The sequence below is a fragment of the Neoarius graeffei genome, chromosome 8 (assembly GCF_027579695.1).
Source record: "Neoarius graeffei isolate fNeoGra1 chromosome 8, fNeoGra1.pri, whole genome shotgun sequence".
NCBI lineage: Eukaryota > Metazoa > Chordata > Actinopteri > Siluriformes > Ariidae > Neoarius > Neoarius graeffei.
Genome location: NC_083576.1, coordinates 72713757 through 72735826, shown reverse-complemented (window position 1 = coordinate 72735826; position 22070 = coordinate 72713757). Strand labels below are relative to the sequence as shown.

Here is a 22070-nt window from a genome sequence, read left to right as displayed (position 1 = left end):
TCCAGATTCTCTGAATCTTTTGATGATATTATGCACTGTAGATGATGATATGCTCAAACTCTTTGCAATTTTACACTGTCGAACTGCTTTCTGATATTGCTCCACTATTTGTCGGCGCAGAATTAGGGGGATTGGTGATCCTCTTCCCATCTTTACTTCTGAGAGCCGCTGCCACTCCAAGATGCTCTTTTTATACCCAGTCATGTTAATGACCTATTGCCAATTGACCTAATGAGTTGCAATTTGGTCCTCCAGCTGTTCCTTTTTTGTACCTTTAACTTTTCCAGCCTCTTATTGCCCCTGTCCCAACTTTTTTGAGATGTGTTGCTGTCATGAAATTTCAAATGAGCCAATATTTGGCATGAAATTTCAAAATGTCTCACTTTTGACATTTGATATGTTGTCTTTGTTCTATTGTGAATACAATATCAGTTTTTGAGATTTGTAAATTATTGCATTCCGTTTTTATTTACAATTTGTACTTTGTCCCAACTTTTTTTGGAATCGGGGTTGTAATATTTTAATCGTTATTCCTTAAAAATGTTAAAAAAACAAAAACAAAGCTGAATTCACACATTAAAGCTGGAGCAGTACGTACTTACGAACACACTATCAAATTATCAATGTACTGTTCAGTAATTAGACTTTAATTTAATTGTTTGTGAATAGATTACAGTAGCAGTATGGCAGATGCTTTTGCCCACCACTCCACTTGTTTAATTTCCCTCTGATTTTTGTCAGTGGTGTCACACATCCATTTCTAACATTTTATTTAAGATCGACTCTTCACTGCCTGTTCAGCCAGTAAGTAATTAAAAAAGTGAACTCTTTGGATGTCGCGGAAAGCTGACACTGATTCAGAATAAGAGAGGATGTCTGAATAAAAATGATAGAGCAACCATCTGTGACAGAGATAAATTCCCCAGCCGTGAGCTCTCGTCAGGTTATTTATTTTGGAAGAAAAAGCAGATAAGAGATATTCTGTCAATTACCCCTGCAAGCGTGAAATGACTCACGGAGATGTGGCTTAATGATGCGCTGGATGCCTGTGTGTCATATCAGCCTGCTCTCATGCTCGAGAGTCGGTCGTCACACACAAGTTGTTTCATAAACTGTCACAAAGAGGAAGGCAAACTATTCTTCTTTAAGGGTTTCATTAGTATGCACCAGGTGTGGGTTTGGACCGAGGTAAAACATCAAAGATTTAACACGGTGGGAAGTTCCAGTTTTCAGCTGGCAGTCAAGTGCAAAAGCTGGCGAATAACCGTGTAGCTCTTTTCACACGGTTTATCAATATTATGGCTACGTGTTAGCTTTAAAGCTGCAGTTAGTCATTTTAAAAGTTTGACTTTTATGATGTAATCTCAAAGATAAGTTAGAAAAACCGTGATTCACAATGTTGTCATGCAGCAGCTCTACCTAGGTTCTTTATTTCAGGCTATTTTTATTTTTTCTGGCCCAGAAATTGGCTCCACCCCATTCTGAATAGAGCTGCACAATTCTGCTGCTTTTTATCCCCTGCTGGCTGAAAGGCCAGAAGAGGGATTATGTCATGGGGATGTACATCTGTCCGTCCCGGGAAGGGTGCTCACCTTCTGAAATCAAGTCCTCTCACAGTTTTTGAAGGAATTTCATGAAACTTGGCAGAATGCTTTGTTATATGTTGGTAGTACGCAGACTGTAATTTCATTCAATTCGGTAACATTTTACCAGAGTTACAGTTCTTGATTAACAAAATTATAATTTGACAATTTCATGAAGGTGTGTTCACCTTCCGACATCAACTCCTCTCACAATTTTTGGAGAAATTTCACCAAACTTGGCAAAGCGCCTTGTTATATGACGGTAATATGCATATTGCGATTTAATTTCGTTTGTGAAAATTTTCTCAGAGTTTTGACCCTTGATTAAATAACTTGTACTTTGAAAATTTCATGAGGGTGTACGTTCTTCTGGAATCAACTCTTCTTACAATTTGTGGAGGAATTTCACCAAACTTGGCAAAAGGCTTTGTTATATCACAGTTATACGCATATTGAAATTTCATTTAATTTGGGCAAATTTTCCCAGAGTTATGCCCGTGATTATTAACAAATTTGTACTTTGGCAATTTCATCAAGGTGTGCTTGCTTTCTGAAATCAACTTCCCTCACAATTTTTATTCCCCACTAGCCGAAAGGCCCGGAGGGGGATTATGTCGTGGTGATGTCCGTCCGTCCATCCCGGGAAGGGTGCTCACCTTCTGAAATCAACTCCTCTCACAATTTTTGGAGGAATTTCATGAAACTTGACAGGATTCTTTATTATATGTCGGTAATACGCAGATTGCAATTTTGTTCAATTCAGTCACATTTTATCAGAGTTATGGCAGAGTTGCCAGCGGGGGATATTGTGCACTCCGAGCGCTCTTGTTCTTAAAATCCCACTGATGCATGTAATATTGTTTGTAGACAGGAGACTGGTGAATGCTTGGAAATGTTTTGCTTGTAATTAGTTCAGCAGCGGGATTATGAAATTGTAAAATGATTACAAACTGCTTCATTAAGTTTTGAAAATGGGTCATGCAGAATTTAGAAAAAGATTCAAAGAGATGAGAGCTGAAGGTCTTCTCTAACCGTGTGCACGCATGTGTGTGTGTGTTTTCTGGGTCCTGGCGTATGTCACTGTTCAAACAAAGTTTGTGCTGAACCCCATGTTTTTGATCTTTCCATCAGCCCTCGTTGAACCCTGAGGGAGCCTTGTCATCTGACGTTGTACTTCTCAGCCGCTGGAGTGTGAGGAACTACGAGGTGCGGCGTGGGGATATCGTATCAGTCGTGTGAGTAACTGGGATTTAATTGACGCAGAGGAAGTATGGGACGCAATCTGAGAGACTTCCAAATGCAGATTTTTTTATTTTTTTTTGCTTCATTTCTGATAATTAGTTTAATGTCAAGTGATCTGCACCAAAAAAAAAATCAGTTCCATAAACGTACACATTAACGACTCGTATTATTATTTTTTTGTCGTGCCATGGGATTTTTCTACCAGATGCTCTGTTTACAGAATGTGTAGAAATGGCGTTGAAAAGCGTGCAATATTTTGCACCGTTTTTGCTGGCTGATCCGGTAACTATCAACGAATAATCACCTCAGTAGCGCCCCTACGGGATACATTTACCACTTTTAACATCCTCCACAACTGTATTGGACTGAGGCTGGTTCAAGAGGACTTCAGACAGGGACTCGTTTTCAATGACTCTCGTGTAGTTACTGTACAGAACCGGAAATGAGTCAACGCTCGACTCGACAGCGTCCATTCATTGTCCATGTACTGACTGACTGGGCGTCCTAGTCTCCATGTTTTCAACACTGCATGTTCAGAGGTTAGAAAGAATAAAAACGCATTTTATGACTGACTATCTTGTATCAGCAGCAGTTCTAGCTTTGTTGGTTACATTTCGTACTGGTTAAAGTTGGTCCCATGTTAGAAACAGAATATCCGCAACTAATATTCTGGCATAATAGACACAGTGCCAAAAATGAATTTGGCATGGTGCCAACCAATCAGTGAGGCATCAGATTAAATTAGCTATCGCCGTTTTGCAAATCCACAGTAAAAGTAGTGTCATTCTGGTCCAAAAATACACTTTAGACCGAGCTGAAACATCATGGACATTTTGAAGGCTTTCTGCCTGGAAAATGGACCATTTTGGATTGCGTGCACATGATTTCATGTCAGATTTACAGCAACTTCCATCGATCCAATTTCACTTTTTGGTTTGTATTTCCTGCATACGGAGGCTTGGTAGTGTAATGCAGCAGGCAGAACTCAAAATCCATCATCTGAGCCATATATATATTCCCACTGGTCCATCCATTCTTTCCTCAACAGCTCCCTTCCTGTTTAAAGTATATTTTAAGGGTTTTGAGGCATACGGATTAGTAACGCAAAGGACTAGACTTGTGGATGGTGGAGGCATTTGGGTCGACACCTGAGGCTTCGAGTTTTACCTGTTTTCAAATCTTTCAGTTCAGTTACAAACATCATTAAGTTAGAATTTTTAAAAATGAAATACTACTACTAGTCTATCCATCCATTATCTATAACCGCTTATCCTGTGCAGGGTCGCAGGCAAGCTGGAGCCTATCCCAGCTGACTACGGGCGAAAGGCGGGGGACACCCTGGACAAGTCATCAGGTCATCACAGGGCTGACACATAGACACAGACAACCATTCACACTCACATTCACACCTACGGTCAATTTAGAGTCACTAGTTAACCTAACCTGCATGTCTTTGGACTGTGGGGGAAACCGGAGCACCCGGAGGAAACCCATGCGGACACGGGGAGAACATGCAAACTCCACACAGAAAGGCCCCCATCAGCCACTGGGCTCGAACCCAGAACCTTCTTGCTGTGAGGCGACAGCGCTAACCACGACACCACCGTGCCGCCCCTATTATTATTATTATGAAGACAGCTTCTGAACTAATTTGGTGTGCTGGACTAAAACCTTTAACGGGTTGGTTCCTGGTCTGTGGGACATATTTTAGAAACTCCTACATTTTTATTAGCTGGGTTAAGAGTGAAATTAGAATATCTTCGACTGAAATAAATTCAGCATAAATACCGTCATTATTTGCTGTAATTTTAAGAGTATGCTTCGAATTTAGGTGGCAAAATGAATCATATTGGATTCCAGATTCTGCTTTTAAATGTCAGATAATAAATGAGAACAAATGCATTTATCAAACGGGTACTTCTGGTTGTCTGTGCTGAGTCAGCTGTTGAGAGAGAGAGAGAGAGAGAGAGAGATGGCCGCCATTAGATGGGCCTAATTAGAGTCTCATGTCATCCCCAATTTCCTGCCTTCTGACTTAATTGTGAGGTGAGAAACGAGAATACTGGCTGCAGGAGGATCCTTCAGAGACACTTTCACACAGAACGTTCACCTCTGTGTGCAGGTTACACAAACCTCTCAGAGCTGGGAGACAAGCTGCTCTGTGCTCGCCTTCATTTGCCTGTTCACGTCCAACAGCCTGTCTACATAACTCTGCTGTGAGTCAGGCACTGCAGGCTATTAGCTCCACTCCAATTAGCCAAGCACGCTCTCATCTGAACCACCGAGGGAGGCCACGAGTATTAACTTTAAAAGTTCTCATTGATCAAGCTCATGCCCAACTGTGCCCCGTTGGTGTCTGGCTTTTTGCTCTTGTTCATATGCCAGTACACGGCTAAAACCATCTTCTGATGGATCTTGTTTGTTGTGGATGCAGCACTTTGCTCAAGTATGTGTGTATGTTAGTTGCATTGGCAGCAGTGTATATGTTTAGATTATATAAAAACTTTTAAAGTTATATTTGTATTGTAATCGCTTACAAGAATGTTTTAATGCAGTCGAGTAGTATGCTGTTTATTATTATTATTATTATTATTATTATTATAAGTGCACAAATATAGAGTGAAATGAAATACAAAATATAAAATACTAGGCATGTAACGATATATCATGTGTCGATAAATTGCAATACAAATTTATGATGACGTGACTCAGTGAAATTAAAAAATGAATCGCGATTATCATCAGGCTGCGTTAGCCTGGGCCCGCCCATCCTAAGCGTGACGCAACACGAGGACCTGTTGTGAACTTAGTCTGGCCAGTCAAGCTATCTACAGCTCTTCCAAGTTCCCGAAAAATCGGGAGCCAATCAACTTTGAGCATCTCCAACGGCCCTGGGTAGAGGTGTGTTCAAGGCAGTGACGTAGTAGAACTGCGACCGGAAGCCATAGATTGTTTACAGAATCTATGCCGGAAGCGCTTCATTCACTAGAAACATTATGAACATGGAGCAGCGGCAAGCCTTTGACACAGCGGTAGATGCTGTATTGAAAGCATTCAACGGGAAGTTCTCATTGAAAACGGAGCAAAGAGCAGCCCTGGAGGTATTTATCTTCTTCCTGTTACTCAAGCAGTTTCCGTCGCGTCACATACGTCAGAGGAAAGAGTGATGTGATTGGTTTAAGCTTCGTCACAGCCTTTTCTGGCTTCGACCAGTAGCAAACTGAGGCATTTCAGGGAGGCGGGTCAACCACGCCTTTGGGAAATGGTTGGGCTTAATATCTTTGCCAGACCAAATGCTCGCAGAGCTTTGAAGTCGCGTTAGCCAGACTAAGGCTGCGTAGTCTCTTAGTTTTTCCAAGCTGTAACTGTGTTTTTAAACAGCAGAGGGCACAATAACATACGATAGCGGGAACGCACGCGACTTCTGCGTAGGCGGAAGTAACGCAGCTCTAATGCCATGAAAATACACAGAAACAGAACTAAAATGGGAAAGAGCTGTTGTGTGATTGTACAAATAGATTTAATGAGAAATCCGAGCCCTCTTTTTACAGACTGCTGAAAGAAAGAAAAGAGAAGCAAATGGAGGAAGTATAAAATGTTTATAAGTTTATTAAGAAAAGGCCCATTTTTCATTTTTTATGAATGAATGAATGAATTTATTTTATTTCGAACATGTATAAAAATGTATGTAACTATTTGTACATACAAAAGAAAGAAAATGAAAAAAGTGACAAAAAAAGAATAAATAAAATAACCAAGAGCTAATACATTACAATACACCGCACATTGTTCGAAAAAGGAGTGGGAAGAAGTACAATACTTTTTTTAAATTTCCCACCCCTTTTTAACTACCCGAAATCCAAACTACATTAATACACCTTTATAAAATTTATATTTGAGTTAATAGGTTACTTTACTCCAACCTTTACAAATGTGGGTAAATAAATGCTGGTTATGAAGAAAATGAAGTGAAAAGAGGGGGTTTTATTTATTTATTAATTTTTAAATTTAACAAATATAAAAGTTGATACAGAATAGGAAAATAAATGCTGCTGTTTTTTGGTAATAAAATTTTCTTAATTTAATTGTCTATTCAAAAATATAATGACTCAAATAATGAATCTGGTTACGTGTTTATAAAATACCATGTAATACAATATAAAACGAGACCGTCAGTGACATAAATGTTGCAAGCTACTGTATATTCATGATATACAAGCTATATATAGAAGCAATATACACCCTAGGAATACTGACCTATTTGCCAGAAAGAATCCAAAACAGCGAGGAATTGACCAAGAAGAAGCGATTTTTGTTGAACTGCTCATTAAGGCTTAATTAGTCCATAACTTCATTAATAATTGTAATTAAGTAAATCTGGATAGAAGTTCTATGCACCCTAGGTCCCCCTACCTTCATGCCAGAAAGAATCAAAATCGGTGAAGAATTGAGGGAGAAGCGATTTGTGTGGAAACTGCTCGTTAGGAATTAATTACTCCATATCTTCATTATTAATTGGAATAAATGCAAATTTGAGTCAAAGCCATATGCACCCCAGGCAGACCCACTTTCCTGCCAAAAAGAATAAAAATCTGTGAAGAATTGAGAGAGAAGAAGAGATTTCCATGAAATGTGGACGATGTCGGACAGACGCCGGACAACACATGATGGCATAAACTCATCACCTGTCGACCGGATGAGCTAATAATGCAAAAAAAAAAAAAAAATTTGTGCGTTTTTAATAAAATAAACTATGTAGAACAACACAATGCATTCACATCACGTAAACCAGGAACTGACAATTCATGTTCAGTTCAAGTCAGGGACTTTAAAAAATTATTCTTCGTCTACTGTAGGATTTCTGAGCTGTTGTGAGTTGTCCTGGCAATCCTGTAACAGTAGCTCGCAGTCAGAGCCTTCACAAAAACAAATTGGAATTTTATCTGCAAGATAGCTTAGAGACCACAAGACAGATCAGAAAAAAATACACAGATCAGTAGGAGAAATAGTACAGCTCGGGTAGTGAAAACGCACAAAACAAAAGTAACCAGGTGCGGCAGGTCTGTGGTTTATGTTGTGCTTTTAGCTCGACAGCTTATCACTCAAAAGGATGCCAAAAGTAAAGTCTTTTTCTAACCAAAATAATGGGTGATTAACCAATCAACATATTATCTATTATTTTTTTCGCGGTCCGGTTTCCATCAAATCCTGCGCTCTGATTGGCTGGCGAGCGGGTCCGTATCCTACAATACGGACCCCAGTTACGGACCCCGGTTACGGACCTCTGGCGACTCGCTCGTTCACAACGACAACAAACATAGTAGCATTTTTTGTCAACATTTATCTTTTTTTATAAGATTTATTTATAAGATTATCAAAAATCTTATAAATTTTTGCCAGCATTTCTCAGGAGAATAGCATTAATTTTACAGCATGGATAGTGATAACGACAGTGTTCACAGCGAAAGCGAGTTTTACTACCCTGAGGAAGAAGAAATAAAAGGAAACATTTCAGGAGAAAGCTAAAAACCTGTAACTTGCTAACACCGAGCAAAAACATGGCTGAATCCTGAATGACTCAATTTTGTATAAATAGGGGACTACATAGGCGGCAAAATGTAGTTTTTTTCCTGCCATGGAAGTGCACTTGTATACTGAGGAGGAAGCAATTTGCATTACAGCCGTGAATGAGGATTCAAAATGGCGGCTCGGCTCGGTTTTCCCTTTTGGGCGCTCTCGTTTTCTGTTAGAATTTGGTAAAGAAAAAAATAAATATATTATTTACCAGCTTAAGGTCGGTCTGTATGGTGAAATACCGTGACCTCGGCCTTGAATACTGACCTCGGCTCAGAGGGCCTCGGTCAGTACTTTCAAGACCTCAGTCACGATATTTCACTATACGGACCTCCCAGCTGGTAAATAACACATATATATTACCTAACACCACCTGGAAGCCCCGCCCCCTTCCCCCAGTCTGTGGCGGCCTCAATTTCTGTTAAGGGAAACGGAGAATGTTTCGGGTTCATACATAAATGCGAAGTAAAATCGATCAGTGTACAACGGAGTGTCAAATCTAGCATTTAACAAATGTTAAAGCTAGACGGCCTTTCGATTTCATAAAATCGGTGAAATTTAGTTCCCTCTGAAATTTGGTCATTGTGATATATGTTTATTTCTGTAATATCTCACAAAATATCAGGCCATTCTGTGGCTGGGAAGTTATTTAATTTGAGGGGATTCCCGAGCAAATAATGTGCATGAAATCGCTCACTTCGTGCAGTCAAGCAGACTGCCGATATTTATTTATTAGTTTGGTCCTGCGTTTCCTTTCCTTCGCAACATAACATCTTTTCTTCTCTCTTTCCATTACTGTAGTCGGTCTTTCACGTTTCATTCTCACACTCGCGTCCTCCATTTTTCTCTCCTGCTTCAAATTTGTACCCCACAATGCTTTGCGCAAACAGGGAAAGCCCACCATGTGATGGATGATGTAATATCTTCAATTGGGTCATGGTGAAGCGGAAAAAAAGCGCAGAATTTAGGGCCACCTGGCCGTAAATTCATTAATTGTTCTAGTTTTAAAAACCGAATGAAACTGGAAGTCTGTGATTCAAATTCAGTTGTTTTCAGTCCACTAAACAAAAATAATCGGGTGTCAGGGAAAATGTATTTTTATGACCTAAACTTGAAAAATCTGAAAGGCAGTCTACCTTTAATGATGTGGAATGATGAGGAAGTGATTAAATACACATTTATTTCTTGCACCAATCAACACTCAGGATGCATTCAAACACTTTTTCAGCAGTAAAATATTAGAGAAAGTATTGGACATTAGACATCTGATTTGGAAAAAAAAAGGATTAAATGGATTTTTTTTTTTACTGTTTTGTTCATTATTGCATAGTCCACCATCTAGCTGACTGCCACTGCCAGCAAGCAGTTCCCGACTACACAGCTGATTAATATTATTACGCCCGCTCCTGCGCACTTTAAATCTGAAATGGTGGAAACATTGATCATTTTTTGTTTTTGTTTCTGGATTATTGCAGTTTATTTTTCAATGGTAAAGCGTGAGCAGGGAAAAAATGAATATTGCACAAGCCTATGTAAAGGTGAAATTCTTCCTACATATTATGAAACACTGACAGCTTGAGTTTTTAGGCTTTAATCTGATCCAGAGTTGGGTGCGTAATCATGTAAGATGTGTCATTTGCTTACTCACTAAAGCTTGGAGACTGGAAGAGTAAGCATCAGAGAATCCTTCCCAATGGTAATTTCCAAATATTTTCGTTCATACTGAGTCACATATTTTGGCTTTGTATGTAAAGTCAGAAGGAGACTCCGTATCATATCTTGACCCAAAGATGGCAGTCTTCCCTTCTAGGGAATTGGATGGAGCTATTTTTGGAAAGCTTGGGTGTGAATGGTAACAGACTTGGACAAGCGTGTTCTTGTGAAGTGTTGGATATAGCAGGATCTGTGTACAGCTTTTTGGTTAGTGTTATAAAATCTGACGTAATATACTTTAGTCTGTAAGTATTTGCACTGTGATGGATGTTGTTTTGTCTTTGTAGTCCACTGGATTTGAAAAGAAACCTTGTTATGAGGTTCATGTGCAGTATGGCAGCTTTAATGTGAGGGTATTTTTGGATGTTTACTGTGGGAACTGTATTGGAATAACAGCTCATCTCATCTCATTATCTCTAGCCGCTTTATCCTTCTACAGGGTCGCAGGCAAGCTGGAGCCTATCCCAGCTGACTACGGGCGAAAGGCGGGGTACACCCTGGACAAGTCGCCAGGTCATCACAGGGCTGACACATAGACACAGACAACCATTCACACTCACATTCACACCTACGGTCAATTTAGAGTCACCAGTTAACCTAACCTGCATGTCTTTGGACTGTGGGGGAAACCGGAGCACCCGGAGGAAACCCACGCGGACACGGGGAGAACATGCAAACTCCACACAGAAAGGCCCTCGCCGGCCCCGGGGCTCGAACCCGGACCTTCTTGCTGTGAGGCGACAGCGCTAACCACTACACCACCATGCCGCCCATAACAGCTCTTTTTATAGTCAAATGGTGATGGGTACTCCATCTCAGTCAGCCATACCTACTTAAACAAACTAACAATCTTAAATAACATTAAATATTAATTGAAAGCATAATCAAAATTATTCTATCCACATTCACTGGATGTGAGCAGTCGCGCGCTCTGATTGGCTACTCTACTACTAGGATATCAGCTCATATACCGTGAGTATCAGAATCAGACAAAACATTATTTATCCCCGAAGGGCAATTAGAAGGGCGAAGAGCGGTACATTAAAATAAGAGCAAGAGAATAAAATCACAAAAAGAATAAAATCACAAAAGTGGGTGGGCAAAAAAAACAAACAAACAGCGTATTATGTAGAATGTACAACCCCGATTCCAAAAAAGTTGGGACAAAGTACAAATCGTAAATAAAAACGAAATGCAATAATTTACAGATCTCAAAAACTGATATTGTATTCACAATAGAACATAGACAACATATCAAATGTCAAAAGTGAGACATTTTGAAATTTCATGCCAAATATTGGCTCATTTGAAATTTCATGACAGCAACACATCTCAAAAAAGTTGGGACAGGGGCAATAAGAGGCTGGAAAAGTTAAAGGTACAAAAAAGGAACAGCTGGAGGACCAAATTGCAACTCATTAGGTCAATTGGCAATAGGTCATTAACATGACTGGGTATAAAAAGAGCATCTTGGAGTGGCAGTGGCTCTCAGAAGTAAAGATGGGAAGAGGATCACCAATCCCCCTAATTCTGCGCCGACAAATAGTGGAGCAATATCAGAAAGGAGTTCGACAGTGTAAAATTGCAAAGAGTTTGAACATATCATCATCTACAGTGCATAATATCATCAAAAGATTCAGAGAATCTGGAAGAATCTCTGTGCGTAAGGGTCAAGGCCGGAAAACCATACTGGGTGCCCGTGATCTTCGGGCCCTTAGACGGCACTGCATCACATACAGGCATGCTTCTGTATTGGAAATCACAAAATGGGCTCAGGAATATTTCCAGAGAACATTATCTGTGAACACAATCCACCGTGCCATCCGCCGTTGCCAGCTAAAACTCTATAGTTCAAAGAAGAAGCCGTATCTAAACATGATCCAGAAGCGCAGACGTCTTCTCTGGGCCAAGGCTCATTTAAAATGGACTGTGGCAAAGTGGAAAACTGTTCTGTGGTCAGACGAATCAAAATTTGAAGTTCTTTATGGAAATCAGGGACGCCGTGCCATTCAGACTAAAGAGGAGAAGGACGACCCAAGTTGTTATCAGCGCTCAGTTCAGAAGCCTGCATCTCTGATGGTATGGGGTTGCATTAGTGCATGTAGCATGGGCAGCTTACACATCTGGAAAGACACCATCAATGCTGAAAGGTATATCCAGGTTCTAGAGCAACATATGCTCCCATCTAGACGACGTCTCTTTCAGGGAAGACCTTGCATTTTCCAACATGACAATGCCAAACCACATACTGCATCAATTACAGCATCATGGCTGCGTAGAAGAAGGGTCCGGGTACTGAACTGGCCAGCCTGCAGTCCAGATCTTTCACCCATAGAAAACATTTGGCGCATCATAAAACGAAAGATACGACAAAAAAGACCTAAGACAGTTGAGCAACTAGAATCCTGCATTAGACAAGAATGGGTTAACATTCCTATCCCTAAACTTGAGCAACTTGTCTCCTCAGTCCCCAGACGTTTACAGACTGTTGTAAAGAGAAAAGGGGATGTCTCACAGTGGTAAACATGGCCTTGTCCCAACTTTTTTGAGATGTGTTGTTGTCATGAAATTTAAAATCACCTAATTTTTCTCTTTAAATGATACATTTTCTCAGTTTAAACATTTGATATGTCATCTATGTTCTATTCTGAATAAAATATGGAATTTTGAAACTTCCACCTCATTGCATTCCGTTTTTATTTACAATTTGTACTTTGTCCCAACTTTTTTGGAATCGGGGTTGTACAATGGCAGGCCTGCTGCCAGTAACAAAGTAAAAAAAAAAAAAAAGCAGCAGATAAAATATGACAAATAAATAAAATGAAGCGTGGATAAAAGTAAAGTGACTATGATTAGAGTGACATTGTAGTTAAAGTGACAAGGTGATATTGTAATATTGCACATCAGGACATGTGATATTGCACTAGAGTATTGTACAGAAGACTTAAGTTATTGTAACTGTCTTAGACTTCTTAGAGTTCAGGAGGAGAATAACACTTGGAACAAAGGTTGCTCTCCTCCTCTGGGTCTTACAGGCCGGACAGCGGAACCTGCGACCAGATGGCAGCTGCTCAAATGCCGGGAACAAAGCATGAGTCGAGTCCTTAAGAATTCGACAAGCCATGCCGCTAGCCTGCTGCTCATACACAGTATTCAGGTGGCGAGCAGGAAGTCCAATAATCTTAGAACACACCTTGACAATGTTATGCAGGCGGTTCCTATCCTGTACAGTAATGGAGTAATACCAGCAGCATATAGAAAAAGCTAAAACACTTTCAATGAATGTATAATAGAATGTCAGCAAGATGTTCTGACTGACAGAAAAAGAGTTCAGTTTCCTTAGTAGGTACATCCTCTGGTGGTACTTCCTCAGGATCCCTTCTGTGTTGGAAGAGAACCTCAGTTGGCAGTCCAGAATGGTTCCCAGGTATTTATATTCCTCAACTGTCTCGACCGGAAAACCGTGGACCATAGTGGTGACAGCCGCTGCCAGTTCCCTTTGGCTGCTGGAGAAGGTCACCACCATCTCCTTAGTTTTGCTAACATTCAACTCCAGGCAGGAAGAGTCACACCACTCTACGAACTGCTGAAGACCGGGTCCATGATGGAGGGAAGGGCCGGACAGGAAAACTTGTGTCGTCAGCAAACTTAACCAGGTGACAGTTGGGGTACGTTGATCTGCACTCATCAGTGTACAGAATGAAGAGCAGCGGAGAAAGCACACAGCCTTGTGGGGAGCCAGTGGAGGTGGTGAGGAGATCAGACAGGTTATTTTTAATCCGGACACGCTGGGTTCGGTTGGTTAGAAAGTCCAGGATCCAGAGGATGAGCTGGCTGCTCATGTTGAAGTTCCGGTGGAGTCTCTCTGCCAGAATATGCGGTTGCAGGGTATTAAAGGCCGAGGAGAAATCTGCAAACAGGAGTCTGGCGGAGGTATTGGGAAGCTCCAGGTGTCTGTGGATAGTGTCGATGATGAAGGCTTTGGCATCGTCGACACCTTTATGGCTTTGATATGCAAATTGAAGCGGATCAAGTTGTGAATTGGTCAGAGTGAGAATGTATTGCCTGACAAGCCTCTCCATAGCCTTCATCGCCTGGGAGGAGAGGGCCACTGGGCGCAGATCGTTCAGGGCCATGGGGGGCTTCTCTTGGGAATGGGGACAATTGTTGAGTGTTTCCAACATTTGGGGACAGTTCCTGTGTTGATGGAGGTCTGAAACAGTTTCTGGAAAACACTCCCTAACTGGTCTGCACAGTTAAGCCTAGGTCACAACCGGACGTATGATTTTTTGGCCGTGCGATTTTTGGCGTTTCCCAGATCGCTGCGTTTTTTTTGTTCGTGGAGAAAGACGCACGTTGGCCGTAAGTTTGTCTTGCAACCTGAAAAAAACATAAGTGCCCATAGAGTTTGTTTGACATGACAAAGAACCTCCGCAGCCAGTCTACGGCTCGAAAATCAGCACGTCACACGCGCGTCCTCCGTGCGTTTCTTGTGTTTTTTGCACGTAGACCGGCCGTAGGACCACGTACGGCCGGTTGTGACCTAGGCTTTAGGGAGTGTTTTCCCCAACACTCCCTATTTTCCTGAGTACAGGGAAAACAGAATGGCAGAGCGCATCAAGTAGATATATCACTTTATCAAGTATTTAAAAGAAATAGAAATGGCTAAAAGAATATAGTTCCCCCCCCCATCCCACAATATCTCCTGTTCCACACTCCAGCCCAGTCGGTGGCGGTAATGCACCTTTAAGTTGGTTTGCCAACTGCCAAAAACCCCTAAAGAAGAAGAAGAAAATGGCGGCGCGTGTTGCTGAACCAACTGAGGACGAAATAAAAGCTCTACTCAAAACAAAACCTCCCAAAATATGAAAAAAGCGACAAAATATGGAATAAAAGTATTTGATGGTGTCTGTTTTTTTTGTTTTTTTATTGTTTTTTTTACTTTTGAAGGATTATTATTAGAGCATTTTTTTTTTCACAAATTGCTCCTGTCATTTTGCCAGCTTGTTTACATTCTAAGTGGAAAATGATTTTGTTGGATGTTTTGTATAAAGTTTTTATTTATTGACTTTGCTAAAAATAAAAATGCTGTGTTTCTCAAAATCCAGTGAATGTGGATAGAATAAAACAGTTATTCCACTCAATCTCGTCGTACATGGCTTATAGCCAATTCAGCTACGGGCCTCGTCGGCTATCAGCTCATGTACGACTCGATTTCGTGGAATAACTGTTAAGTATGTTCAATTGTTGCTTAGTTTCATACAGAAATTGGTGACTTGTAAGTTACCACTCACTGATTGACTTAACAGACTTTATCCAAAATAACCAGGGAATGAGTCCAATCTAAGCCTATAGCTAAGTAACTGAGGTTTAAGTTGCTTTCTGGAATTCCTGGGATATGAGCTCACAACCTCCCTCGTGTCATCTTGGGATCATTTAGAACCATACCTGCTGATCTTTCACCACCTCAAGAGCATCAGGATTCTTCTTTTTCCTCTTCCTCCTCTTCTTATTTGCTGAATCGAGATAAAGAGAAGCTGTGGCTGTATGGAAAGCTCCTAATGGTGAATACCTCATTTCCTCTAACTGTGATGACATCTGATCCATTTTTACCTCGCCCGGTACAGAGCCCACCAGGGGGCGGGTATTGATTTCAGTGGGGTTTGTTTGTTTCTTTCTTTATTTATTTATTTGGAAGCAACATTACAGGAAAACAGCTGGACCAATCTTCATGAAACTTTCAGGATAGATGGGCATTGGTCTCAAATAGAACCTCCAACATTTTGAGGGTCATCCGGTCAAGGTCCAAGTCATCAAAAGATCAAAATAAATTTTTTTTTCGTGATATCTTCCTTCATATTCATTATATTTACTTCAAACCAATTCCAAAATGTTCATCTTTCAATTCTACTTCCATTGATATGCTACATGATGGGGTTTCTCTCATAGTTTTCTTTCAAACTTTCATTTGTTTGTGTGCATGTCTGTCTGTTAACGATCTAGCGTCTAGACAGTTGCACCGATTGACTTCAAATTTTCAGGGTAGGCGGGCAATGGTCCGTAGATTACCTGATTAAATTTTGGGGGTTAACGGGTCAAGGTGAAGGTCAAGGTCACCAGAAAGGTCAACCTTTTGGTCAAAATAACACATTTTCCATTATAACAAAAACGGTTGCCGATAGACAGATGTTTACTGTTTTGAGCATATAGGAACTCCCGTATAGCCTTTCATTTGGTATCATGGTCTTTGACCTTGAGTGACCTTGAAAGGTCAAACAGAAAGGTCACGGATTTTCAGAGGGCTGTAACTTGAAAATGGTTGATGGTAGACAGATATTTACCATTATCAACTTATAGGTAGTGCCATATGGGCTTTCATTTGGCATCTTGACCTTGAATGACTTTGAAATGTCAAACTGAAGGTCACGGATTTTCATAGGACTATAACCTGACAGCTGATGATTGAGAAATGTTACCATTATCAACTTAAAGGTATAAAATAAGTCCTGCCGGGCGAGGTTTGTTTTGCCTGGCAACACTTGTTTCATAACGTTATTATCTTAGCTATTACTTGAGTGCAAATTATAAGAAATAATTGGAGAAGCAGCTTTGAGACCAAAAGGTTGCTGGTTCGAGTCCCCGGACCAGCAGGAATGGCAGAAGTGCCCTTGAGCAAGGCATCTAACCCCCAACTTTTCCTCAGGCTCCTTAGGGTATGTCGTACATCACTCTGGATAAGAGCGCCTGCTAAATGTCATTAATGTAACGTAATAATTATGTTAGAAAGCAAAGCAGACACATTGGAACCATTAACAGTATCAAATACAGGTTATGTGATGAGGTGAAATTATGAATTAGTTTTATCAGTGAAAAATACACACATCTTTCCAGCAAAACTGGAAACCGTTATTCCGCATCCGTACAAATCCACTTTGGCACCGTTTTTATAATAACGGAGCCATAAGCACATGAATGTTTACAGACGCAGGTTAATTCTTGCTCATTCTGGCACTAAAACGGAAAGTCCCTTTACCTTCGGTCATGTCTTCAGTATCTTCAGGTGAAATAGAGCTTCATGTGGTTCATGTCAGTTGATGGATTCGGCCAGTCAGGAACCTTTCACTTCCTCTCCCTGAAACCCTTTGTAGTTGTTTTGGCAGCATGTCCAGCTGAAAGACGAATTGTTGCCCAGTGAACTTTGAGGCGTTTGAATGGATCTCGGCAGGTAAAATCCTTCTGTACACTTCAAAAATTCCTCCTGCAGCTGTCATCTTCAGTCAACATCAATAAAGAGCTGAACCCGACACGTGAGCTGCCATGTTTCCCAGAAGAAGAAACGGGATGTTTCGTGCATTAACCTTTTGTTACAGAATCATGGGATTTAATCTTCATGTAATTCTCATGTGTAATCTATCAAGCTTAAAACTTTAAGACTTCCCTCTAGGAAGCTATTAACTACAGCCCCAATTCCAAAAAAGTTGGGACGCTGTGTAAACTGTAAAAAAAACAACAACAACAACCCGAATGCGATAAATTTGCAAATCATGGAAACCTGATATTTCATTGACAATAATACAAAAAGACAACAGCCCAAATGTTGAAACTGAGAAATGTTATTGGTTTTTTTGAAAAGTATATGCTTATTTTGAATTTCTTTGCTTGTTGTTCTGAGTTTGCCGCTGGTTGCTTTACACTGAGGCAGTACGAGTAGTGCCATCGCGATATCACATCATCATTTACATCACAACCGGTCACAACACGTAAATCTTATGTTTCTGATTCCCAGTGGATCCATAACAAAATATTTCTGTAAATGTTAATAGGTTGACGGGGGTTAGATTAACATTTCAGCATTGCCATTTTCCTCCCATTCCCACAGGACACCATTAAATTACAGCATAATAACAGAAAATTTACACTTTTCACTCTGAATGGGAACAGGGCAGTGTTGTAGTCGAGTCACTAAACCTCGAGTCCGAGTCCACTATTGATCTGAGTCGAGTCCGAGAACAAGACTCCAGCCGCACCATTTGACGGTGGTTATTTCAGCACCATTAACATTAGTTTGTTCCTGAACATGACGTATGAACAGGTGAACGTGCTTCTCTTTATCAGGGAGTGTGAAGTATTCTGTCAGAGATGGTTGGGAGACGGATGTTAGTGCAGAAGGTGTGTTTATTACTACGAGTGAAGACGGGTAAACAATCCAGAACGGCAGGCAAAATCATAAAACAGTGAAACAGGCAACAGGTCGAGGCGAGGCACAAACAGGCTATCGTAGACTCGGCAGAATCAAGGACGAGAAACAGGAAATCAGGGATCAGGAAATTAAACAAGGAAATAAGGCTCGGTAATGTGTCAGCAACGCAACTCAATACTTCGCAAAGTAAGTTTGTTTTCACAGATTTTATATAGGCACACCGATTGTGCCTTAATCCTGTGCAGGTGCGAGTCGTTTACGGCGCGCATGAGAAAGTACGCTTGGTGCACGCGCTGTCCGGAGTGCCCGAGAGTCTATCTGATGCACGCACCAAGGCGCACAGGTGTGACACTCTTGCACGAAATTAGTACAAAATTAATGTAGATATAAATATCTTGGGCCAAATTATTATGGCATGTTACAAAAAATAAAGAAAAAATCTGAGTCCTCGTCTCCAATTTACGAGTCCGAATGCAGTTAATGCATGAGTCCGAGTCATCAGTGCTCAAGTTCAAGTCGAGTCATGAGTCCTTAAAGTTAGGGCACGAGTCGGACTCAAGTACTACAAGCCTGGAACGGGGTGGGATGTGAAGAATGTTATGACGCTTGTGTTTAGCGGCTGGTGAGCAGCGTGAAGGGAAAGGGGAGGGGTTTGAGCCCATTACTGGGTAAACACTTCACACTTCTCCACAATTAACATTGGTACAGAGATAAAATGGGCAGCACCGCTAGTGATATTTTGATAGTAAAACACTGCATATTTTTTTTGCCATAATAAAAAAATGATAAAAATTTAAACCCAGTAGGCTTGATAAAAAAGAAATGCGTATGAAAATCTGCATATTATTAAAGCCCTGAATGTCTACTTTCATATGAGCCATTAACTATGGGAAGCCATTACATAATGGCTAGAGAAGAAGCTTTGGGAACAAATGGTTGCTGGTTCAATTCCCCTGGACCAGCAGGAATGGCAGGAAAGGCACCTTACCCCCAACTGCTCCCCAGGCTGCTCTGGGTGTGTTGTACGTCGCTCTGGATAAGAGCATCTGCTAAATGCCTGTAATGTAACCAGCACTACTGTGGAGTGTGACCAGACTAAACTATTTGTTGAAACGTGAGAAAGTAGACATAGCTTGTTTAAACAGCTTGTCTGAGACGAGAACAAATAAATTGTTTGGGGGGGGGAACCCCAACAACTTTGTTTAAACAGCTTCTCAAACATGAGACTAACAACAAATTTAAACCACTTGTCTAAAATGAGACTAAACAACTTGTCTAAAGCTGCTTTTACATGGGCAGCGGGAACAAGTCATGCCTGGAACAAGTTGCGCCCACTTTCCTTCAAGTTTACATGCTCATTCGAAATGCAGTCCATCGAGACGATGATGACTATTCCATGTTAGTATCTAGGCCCTGATCATACTCCTCCATTTCAGCCTGTCGTTTGCGTATTGTTTCCAAGTGGTAGGTTCGATACCTCTCCATTTCATGTTTCTCGTTGCTGTATCTTTGAATCTAAGCCGTGGCCGTCCCTGGTTTCTCCTTCCTTATTCCATCCAGCTAGAATCGAAGCCTTCCTTGTCTTCTTCTTGTACTTTTTCTTGCATCCTAGCATACTTTCCACTGGCCCCCGGAGCGGGAGGTGACCAGCACGAACCTTGTTAACCCGGGCGAAGTTTGAGCCAGTATGATCCAAGGTCCTTTCAGCCATAATCATGAAACTGCTTGCAAAGTGTTTGGAGTACGGCTAGCTTTTGCAATTACGAACAGCATTATCTTGACAGAGGGCGGCATGGTGGTGTAGTGGTTAGCACTGTTGCCTCACAGCAAGAAGGTTCTGGGTTTGAGCCCGGTGGCCGACGAGAGCCTTTCTGTGTGGAGTTTGCATGTTCTCCCCGTGTCTGCATGGGTTTCCTCCGGGTGCCCCGGTTTCCCCCCACAGTCGAAAGACATGCAGGTTAGGCTAATTGGTGGCTCTAAATTGACCGTAGGTGTGAGTGCGAATGGTTGTTTGTCTCTGTGTGCCAGCCTTGTGATGACCTGGTGACTTGTCCAGGGTGTACCCCGCCTCTCACCCATAGTCCGCTTGGATAGGCTCCAGCTTGCCTGCGACCCTGCACAGGATAAGCGGTTACGGATAATGGATGGATGGATGGATGGACTGTCTTGACAGAGCAATGATGTGGCTCAGTGGCAAGGACAGGCAAAGACAAACTGGCATCAATGTCTGCTGCAGCAGTTGACCGGGAGATAGGTTTGTTTATCCCCGCTCTTGGGTGATACCACGGGTCAACTTGGTTTGCATGTTGGCCTTTGTCAGGTCTTGTTTTTAGTCCTGCTGGGTGACATGCCGCCCTTCTCACCAGTGTACACTGGTAGGGGAGCCGGTTTAGACGCTGACCACCCGTCTGTGCAGCAGGTTGTACTGGGTTACGCTGTCACCAGTAGCAAAATCCATCTGGACTCTGACCTGACATGACACGCTCATTCTATCAGTGGCAAACTGGCGGTTAGACAGATGAACACAAACGTGAGCATGCACAAATCAGTGATCAGAAGCATGTTTTTAATTTGCTTTACTGTCCTCTCGCTGCTCGTTTCTGTTTAAATGTATGGTGATTCGGTGATGAATCATCTCATTGCAGCCCAATTTCTCCAAATCCATCTTTCATTTCTGGGAAAAATGATTCACTCCGAGTGATGTGTCGTTCAGAGGATGAATCAACTCTTTGAGTCAGCTCTTTTCGATGAATTTTATATGGAAAAAGCAAATGATCTGCATCTCAGCACAACTGGATGAGGGTAAGAACTTCTTTAGTCCAGTTATGACTGTGATTGGCTTGGGAATTGTGAAGTTTGACAAGGAAAAGCACTGGAGAAGAACTGACCATTGAATTTGCCATGAAGCGGTCTTGTCCAGATGATAAATAAGCTGGATGAATGCTACCATGCATCTCTAAGACCTCCTACTTGCCTCCAATTGTGTTTAGACGGTAAACGGGAACAAGTTGCACCCAGAACAAGATATTCCAGAACAAGTTGCGCTATCTTGTAAAGTGGAGCAAGTTGCGCCCATCAGTGTCAAATATTTCTGGAACAAATCGTGTTTAGACAGGCAACTTGTTCTGGAGCAAGTGGTCGAGTAAAAGCAGCTTTAAAGGAAATGATTACTGAAAACTAACCGAATTCTAGTCACCATATCAATTCTAGGACAGTGTTTCTGTAATGTTTTTTTAATTTATTATTTTTATTATTATACCCCTGTTCCAAAGGGGGGGGGGTGTATACTGGTTTACCTCTGTCCGTATCTCTGTCCGTCCAAAACACCCTTTTTGTCAGCAACCGCAAATCATAACCACTTGGTACCGAGCTTCAGCTTGGGGTTCTATACCGTGTATGCTGTTTTCAGGTCTGTTGCACGTCAACTTCCTGTTTACCAACTGAATATACTTACGAAACATATAGCGTGGGTTTACAAAATTTTCGTAACGCTTTTCTCAGCAACTACAAATCACAACTACTTGATATTTGGTACCGAGCTTCAGCTTGGGGTTCTATACCGTGTATGCTGTTTTCAGGTCTGTTGCACATCAACTTCCTGTTTACCGACTGAATATATTTACAAAACATATAGCGAGCGTGGGTTTACAAAATTTTCGTAATGCTTTTCTCAGCAACTACAAATCACAACTGCTTGATATTTGGTACCGAGCTTCAGCTTGGGGTTCTATACCGTGTATACCATTTTCAGGTCTGTC

General features: G+C 41.3%; 1 protein-coding gene across 2 annotated transcripts in view; it reads left to right on the top strand.

Annotated features, from left to right (window-relative positions):
• Window positions 1-22070, top strand: part of immp2l (inner mitochondrial membrane peptidase subunit 2) — a 337482-nt gene that overhangs the window by 27409 nt on the left and 288003 nt on the right. For both annotated transcript variants that reach the window (XM_060928205.1, XM_060928206.1), the window contains exon 3: window positions 2715-2818. In XM_060928205.1, coding sequence (XP_060784188.1) covers window positions 2715-2818 — 104 coding nt within the window. The remainder of the gene's footprint in view (window positions 1-2714; window positions 2819-22070) is intronic.